The sequence below is a fragment of the Teleopsis dalmanni genome, chromosome 1 (assembly GCF_002237135.1).
Source record: "Teleopsis dalmanni isolate 2A chromosome 1, ASM223713v2, whole genome shotgun sequence".
NCBI lineage: Eukaryota > Metazoa > Arthropoda > Insecta > Diptera > Diopsidae > Teleopsis > Teleopsis dalmanni.
Window position 1 is genome coordinate 175017669 of NC_051846.1, and position 8742 is coordinate 175026410.

Below are 8742 nucleotides of genomic sequence, written 5' to 3' on the forward strand. Positions count from 1 at the left end.
GTATTTTATGAAAGCGATTGTTTTAGTACACTTTTGTAGGAGTGGTTAAATGTCGTTTCTTAGTTTTTTGCTGTTAAAAAAATTTATATATTATTATAATTAAAACGAAGAAATTTAAAAAATTGTTAAAATGCTCTTTTAAAATTATTTTTGTAGTAAGGCTGAGTTTCTACTTCAATTTTTGACTATAACATATTTAAAGCATATTTCCACTGATTTCGTTAAACCAGTTAACCTACTTGAGATTCAAGAATTCAAACAATCTCAAAAAGTTAACATTGTATCGTTGATATCAACGGTTAACAAATATTTCATGGTGCATTCATTAAAATAGAGGATAGCAGGGCCTTTATTAGTACATTTCCACTGGCTTCTTTAGACCAATAAACTTACATAAGGTTCAACTAATTCAAGCAATCTCAAGTAAGTTAACTGGTCTAACGAAGCCAGGTGAAACATACTATTAACCTTGCATTTATTTATTATAAATTATTATTTATTATTTTCATTTTAATTATTTATATTATTATTAAAATAAGTTGAAAAACTCTATTCAAATTACTGTTTAAGCTGGACATATTGATTCATAACAATAAACGATAATATGAAAATAAATATCTTCATTCTATACACAAACCAATTCATCTACGTGTCTAACTGTTCTAACTGTACATCTAACTGTTCCGATGAATCATAAGTGCTTGAACAATTTAATATTCATTGTTAGAAAATATTTATTCTACAATGAATTTACAAATATTGTTGTTATAACAACAATATTTGTAAAAAAGGCAACAATAATTCAATCGTGAATTCATTTTATACCATTTCAGTCATGCACTAATAAATCAGTATACGAACAAAAAGAACTTATTGTGAACAACGCTGTTATAAAAAGAAGCATCGTTGAAACCTTTAACATGAGCGGATTGTCACGTTTATAACACTATCGTACATTAAAATATTTTTTATGCAACAGGTGTATTTTATTTCAGTGTAGCAATTCAAACAATATTAAAATTTAATGCAGTGACTACATTAATGATCACTTGTATTTATACACATAAAACCTTGTGATATATGATATCGTATTATCTACCTTCAATCACTGACTCCGTCTATGTTTCCATACACATACAATCATACTTTTACCATACGTTTTACTTTTTATCACTAAAGTGCCTTCCGTTTTAATAGATACTTTCATTTTTAAATGCATATTAAACGAAAAATTGTATATAAAAAATAAATATACTTAAATAAATTTATTAAATGCTATAACTTAAATGCCTTCAGAGTTTAAAATATGGAAACTCTACTAAACTGTATGTAAGGATTAAAACGCAACAGGAAATATATACATACATATATATACAAAAAAATAATTCTTACAAATAATCAACTAAAAATCAATATGAATTGCTTTAGTACGATGAGTGTTCCAACCTTAGGGGAAATGGAACACATTATTATTATGCTAGAACGGGGTACGGTAGTGACGAAACTCTATCCAAAACATCGACCTGAACAAAGGCGTTTAATGCTGCTGCGTGAGACACGTCAACTGTTGTGGTCTCCAGTAACTTCAGATACTCGTACGGAGGCTGAAGGTTCACTAGAGTTACGTGAAATCCGTGAAATAAGAGTTGGAAAATGTTCAAAAGAATTTCGAAATTGCTCAGATGATAGCAAACGTTTTGAACCAGCTAAATGTTTTGTAGTTTTATATGGAAATACTTTTAAATTGAAAACGTTTTCCGTTGTTGCACTTTCTGAACAAGAAGCCGAAAATTGGGTACGCGGTTTACGTTATATGGTGCAGGACACCGTTAATGCTTCATATCCACTTCAAGTTGAACGCTGGTTAAGGCGTGAATATTATGCAATTGAAAACAATGGCACTCAATCGTCGAAAGATGGTCGACAAGTGACTGTTAAAGATCTTAAATCATTTTTGTCTACCATAAGTTGTAAGCTGACAACAAGTAAACTAATGGAATACTTTCCAGAAGATATTGTACGTCGCAAAAACGATTTAATATTCGATGATTTCGCACGCTTATATGAAAAATTATTGTTACCACCTAAATACTTGGAGGATTTCTTCTATACTTCGCCCGGAAAATTCACTTATTCAAAAGATTCACAAATCGTTACATTAAAAGAATTTCAACGTTTCTTAGCTGAAGAACAAAAAGAAACAATGGATGATACAGGAGTATCAAATTTTATAAGATTTTTCATACAGGACATTGAGCGCGAAGTTCAAGAGCCATATCTCAATATTTCTGAGTTCATTGATTTTTTATTTTCAAAGCAAAATGATTTGTGGGATCGGAACAGTGATCGTGTATACATGGATATGAAACAACCTATGTCAGCTTATTGGATAGCCTCATCTCATAATACATATCTAACTGGCGACCAATTTTCAAGTGACTCTTCTTGCGAAGCTTATGCGCGTGCATTACGTATGGGTTGTCGTTGCATTGAATTGGACTGCTGGAATGGACCAGACAATTTGCCCTACATTTTCCATGGACATACAATGACATCTAAAATAAAGTTTAAAGATGTGATAAAAACGATTAAAGATCATGCATTTGTTACATCAGAATTTCCAGTTATTTTATCTATTGAACAAAATTGTTCATTAGAGCAGCAACGCAATATGGCGCAGGCGCTAATTGAGGTAAGTTAAGGTCGTGTGCGAGTTAGGCTAAGTTGATGCTAAACCAAATGGGAGATTTTTTGGGATTTTTTGCACTGCACACATTTTACCATTTATCAACACGTATCGACACATCAATACATTATCGACACAACTTAGAATTTCCCTCATTTAGAACGCAACTTAGCCTAACTCGCACACGACCTAAATATTTACCATATTAATGTTTTGTGAAGCAAAGTTCAATGTATGACGATATAAAAAAAATTTTTATTTCATAATTTTATTTAAATCAAAAAAACTTTTTAATATACTCCAATGGTTGAATTTAATATTAAATTATAATCATTTGTTTCTTGCTTATTTTTTATCTTAAGGAATTCGGTGATATGTTATTAACACAACGATGTGATCGTTCAGAGTCACAACTTCCATCACCCTACCAACTTAGAAAAAAAATCATACTTAAACATAAAAAATTACCAGAATTTGAAGATAGTTGTGGTGGTAGTTCCACAAGCGGTAGTAATACCACTGGCACAATCTCTACCGTTGGTAGTAGATCTTCTTTAGGTGGTGGTACCGGTGATGAAAATGATAATGTGCGTAATATACTTAAGGAAAGTAAACTTTATCTTAAAGATCCAGTCGATAAATCTTGGAATCTCTATCATTTTGTTCTGACGCAACAAGAGCTTATATATTCCTCAGAACTAGATGAACAAAATCGAGCTGATGACGATGAAACTGTTGGTTCAGCATTAGCATCTTCGAGTCTATTGCCTAAGTCAAAAGATAATTTCGTTAATGATGAATTACATTTTGGAGAAAACTGGTTTCATGGCAAACTAGAAGGTAATTGGAAATGTATTGGATTATACAACATAATACGTAAAATTGTGATTTTTATTTAATCATAGGTGGACGTAAAGAGGCTGATCAACTTTTAGAAGCATATAAGCATCTTGGCGATGGTACATTCTTAGTTAGAGAATCAGCTACATTTGTGGGTGATTACAGTCTCTCTTTTTGGCGTAGAAATCGCGCTAATCATTGCCGCATTAAGTTGAAGCATGAGAATGGAGCAACCAAATATTATCTAGTTGACAATTTTGTATTCGATTCACTTTATTCACTTATTGTTTACTATCGTAAAAATATGCTACGTAGTTCGGAATTTTCTATAACATTGAAGGAACCAGTGCCACAACCTAAAAAACATGAGTCTCAGGAATGGTTTCATCCTAATACAACTAAAGAACAAGCTGAACAAGTATTAATTAAATTAGATGTGGGCTCCTTTTTAGTGCGACCTTCTGTTCAAAGTACCAATGCATTTGTTATATCCTTTACCATTAACCGAAAAATAAAGCACTGTCGCATTATGCAGGAGGGTCGGTTATATGTCGTAGATACGACACAATTTGAATCTTTAGTTAGTTTAGTCAACTTTTATATGCGCAATCCACTATACCGAAATGTAAAGCTTTTATATCCAGTTTCACAAGAAGTGTTACGACAAAAACTGCTTGCTTGTCAAGCTTCGCTAGAGCAACATAATGGCAATGATTTTAATGAAGCTTCTAGTTATATGGATCCAAATTTAGATGATCGTGTTACTTGCAAGGCCTTGTATAGTTATATGGCAAAAGAAGCAGATGAGCTTTCATTCCCAAAACATGCCATTATAACAAATGTGTTACGCTACAGCTCATCATGGTGGCGTGGGGATTATGGTGGCATGATGCAATGCCATTTACCTTCAAGTTACGTAAAGGTAAAACATTTGAAAAAGTTTATTTAAGTTGAACAATGCTCTTATGAATTTCATTTTAAAGGTTATTGATTCTTCAAATGATGACTATAATTTATTTAACGATGAAGGCAACAGCGATAACTTCTCAAAAACTGATTCGATAGAAATAAATGGAGCTGTTGCTTCTCTTTCAGAATCTGAAGAGCCTGGCATATTGATGAAACTAGAGATACAAACACCAACAATGCAAAATCCATTTATAATTGGTTTTGATAATCAAGAGCTGCTGTACGAGTGGATTAAGGCCATTCAAGATGCCGCACAGATAGCTAGTAAACTATCAACTGAGCGTCGTAAGAAAGAGCGTTCAGCACGTGTGGCTAAAGAAATGTCGGATTTAATTATTTATTTTCGCAGTGTGCCATTTAGGGATCACTCTTGGGTGTTTTATGAAATGTCTAGCTTTCCAGAAACAAAAGCTGAAAAGCAATTCCTACAGCATAATACAATGCTATTTCTTTCGTATCATCGAAATCAAATAAGTCGCGTGTATCCAAAAGGACAACGTTTAGACTCCTCTAATTTTAATCCTGTGCCATTTTGGAATGTAGGCTCGCAAATGATAGCACTTAATTACCAAACTGGCGATAAAGCTATGCAGTTAAATCAAGCTAAATTTCGTGATAATGGACAATGTGGTTACTTATTAAAACCAAAATTTATGCAAGCTGAAAATTTTGACCCAAATAATCCAATTGCTATAAGTACTTTGGAGGAAAAAATTGTAACAATACGCATAATAGCCGGTCGACATCTATTCAGAAGTGGAAAATCGAACAGTCCGTTAGTGGTTGTTGAAGTTGTTGGCGCAAGTTTCGATACTGGTCTGAAACATCGTACGAAAATCAGTGAAAATGGCTTTAATCCTGTATGGAATGAATCTTGTGAATTTGCAGTAATTAATCCACACTTTGCTATATTGCGGTTTGAGGTACAAGACGAAGATATATTCGCTGAAACACAATTGATTGCACAAGCTTGTTATCCATTAAACTGTATACGCACTGGTTATCGCAGCGTGACTTTGCGTAATAAATTTAGCGAAGAATTAGAATTAGCTTCATTACTAGTACATATTGACGTAAAACAAAGAACAAGATCCTCATTCGAATTTAATTGATTGAATTAATTCAAAAGCACAAACTGAACAAATATGCAACTAATTAATTGACTATAATTGTTGGACTAAATATATAATATGCATTTATCAAGAGTAAATAAAAAATTTACATAACGAAATGAATTGTCAGGAATAAATGAAACTAAAGATGCAATAAGTGGCAGAACCAAAACTACTATGCATGCTTCCATACTTAAATCTTAGTATGTCTAATATTTTTCTAAAAGATGTACTTGGGTTATTTTATTTTATATGTCAAAGCAATTTATTGCGGCATTTAATGTATTTTTCTATATTTCTCATTAAGAGAAAAAAGTGAATTTGAAGTAAACATTTAATGTATTTTCGTACATTTTCTCTCTAAAAGAATACTATGTTTAATAATTTTTATTTGATAAATCTCTATTTTTCATACTTGAAGTTAGATTGCAAAATAATTGTAACATTCCAAAATAATGTAATGTAATGTATTGGCTTCAATTCTTAATTAATTTTTACTTAATCTTGTTGCATCTTTAAGTTTCAGTTATTATTATACACCTATTGTACACCTATCTTCTTATATTTTTATATACATGTGCATTCATGCAATTATTTTATGATCTTATAAACTAATAGACTTCGATGTTTTTATTTTATTTTTTTTTGCATGTATTGTATTCTATATAAAATTTTTATTATATATATATGTGTTTTCCGAAACTTAGATGTATGTACATCATAAGCAAAATGTACTTCATAAAATAATTTTTTTTTTTTGTGTAATATTTAGCAAATTTTAATGTGACAATTATATGTGAAAACTTAGTAAAATTTTTAATATTGCATATCATTATACACTACAATTTTTTAATATAAAATTATTTTATTTCATTACATTTATGTATTTTATGCGAAACATATTTACATATAACAAAGCTTATACAAGTCGTGTCAAATTTCTTATAACTAAATGTTGTTTGTGATTACATATTTTTATTATCTAAAGATGTTTATTAATGTATATGTTTTAATAAAATATATTTTATTAATGTTAATATATATTTTATATTCTTTATACCAAATTATTTGTAAGGATACATAAAAATATTATTTCAGAATATTTTATTATATCTATCAGAATTATATTTTATAGCTTATTATTGAAAACTCTTCCACTGCAAGGTTATTAGATTATATATTAGTATTAACTAAATTAGAATATTTAAATTTGATGTTTCAAATACCATATTTGCTACTTACAGCACAAGATACTGTGCAAATAATATTGTTAATATTTTTATTCGATTTACTCATCTTAAGTCATTTATATCAAATAAGGCACCCCTACCTCGATTAACAACTAACACCTTCGGGAGTCGCAATATATGATAGGCTTAGCCTAAATGTAGTAGATACCTTTATTCCACTGGCCATTTTAAGTAATTTTTTTTTAAATTTGTTTTTGATTTCCATTCTAAAATGAAGTACCTTTAAATTAGATGAAGTACTTTGGACAATGAAAAACAATCCATTTAGAAGTAATCATGAATGGGTTTAAGCTTCTTATATTAGTTATTTATATTCCAAGGTCCAATTTGATAAAAACTTTTAGATTAGTTTTTGATTTGCATTCTGCAAACATTTATATTAAATTCGGTCCATCTACTTTCGTAAGTCATTAATCTCATCCTAAATAAATTAGATATAAATATTTCCAAGTCCAACCAAAGGATTACTTTTTTAGATTTTTATTTAATTTGCCGTTCTTGCCATATATATCAAGTAATAGGATGTAAATTTAAATTATTAAATATCACTATTATTCGAAAAAGCGTCTCGAAGCTGCTTTTTTTGTAGTGACCCGTTGGGACCTGTAAGCAAATAACATGAAAGGATATACAAGACGATTACATGAGTGGGTAAGGAGTCCAAAGGAACTACAGTTTGGACACACATTAGGAAAAGACGTGTTTCTTGAAGCCGCTCGTCAATATCAACGACAAAATATGGCGAGGCTAGACTTTTGTTGTTGCTGTTGAAACCTATGGTGATGTATAAACCAGGACACAAAAAAAGATTATAAGACAAATACAAGTATTATGATGAGGTGTGTGGAAAGGGAAGAGGAATAAATATATCATTATATAGTTTTCTTACAATTTATTAGTTGTTAAGTTTTAGATTTAGGTTGAGCAAATAACATCTTACCTAAAATTTGCGTTTAAATAAATTGAGAATATTACTTTATTATTATTGCTACGAAATTTACGTATTTTTATTATTCTAAATAAACAATAAATTAATAATAGTAGTAAAAAGTATGTTATGTTTGGAATATTTGAAGATTGTTACGAAATTCTTGTTTTCCAATTTACATTATTAATAGTTCTGAACACTATGCTTGATTATTATAGATTAAAGCTACAAATTTTATGGGGAATATTTGAAGTTTCGAAAATTCTGATTTTCGAGTTTGCTTGTATTGGAGCATTTGACACAGCGTCCTTGAAAATGTTCGAATAACAAATAATGTTTGAGCATTTGTTATAATACATATTTGTATATGAAGTACGTATGGTAACAAATCTAAAATAAGAAATATTTAAAGCTTTTGATTCAAATGTTTGAATTCAAGTATACTCGATGGATTCGATTTTCTTAATGCCCAAACACTATTTTAAATATAATATATATACAATACAATAATAACAAAAAGAAAATATTCTTCAAGATTCACTAGAAAAATATTTTTGCGCTTCCTATATTATAATATAACAAATTATATTCCATTTGATGGATATTAATACGTCTCTCAGTTAATGCAAGAGTTTGTTGAAGTTTTTCATTCTCACTCTTCTTCATATTTGAATTCGTGTTGGTTTTATTAGTACCACTATTAACATCCGAGAGCATTTCCTTTATTTTCTTCAGTTCAGTCTCAAAACGTTCTCGTACGATACCAAACCAATTCAAAGAATTAAATTCATTTATTTGATTGAGCAATTTTAGTATGTATGCCAGTCCAACAGCAAAACCATCATCGAATAACACTGCTTCCTGACGATCTTTCCTATTAATTTTTTCCTTAACACTTAGCATATATTCCACATAATTCAATGTTAATGGTGGAATAATAAGGAAAAAAGTTTTCAA

At 30.0% G+C, this 8742-nt stretch overlaps 1 protein-coding gene across 1 annotated transcript; it reads left to right on the forward strand.

The window, feature by feature from the left end:
- The first annotated feature begins 1305 nt into the window (after positions 1-1305).
- Positions 1306-5877, forward strand: LOC119670291 (1-phosphatidylinositol 4,5-bisphosphate phosphodiesterase gamma-1-like). The gene is made up of 4 exons (XM_038080495.1): positions 1306-2692; positions 3049-3526; positions 3592-4448; positions 4510-5877. Exons 1-4 carry the CDS (start codon positions 1415-1417, stop codon positions 5605-5607), a joined length of 3711 nt encoding a protein of 1236 aa, XP_037936423.1. The 5' UTR covers positions 1306-1414; the 3' UTR covers positions 5608-5877.
- Positions 5878-8742: the final 2865 nt, after the last annotated feature.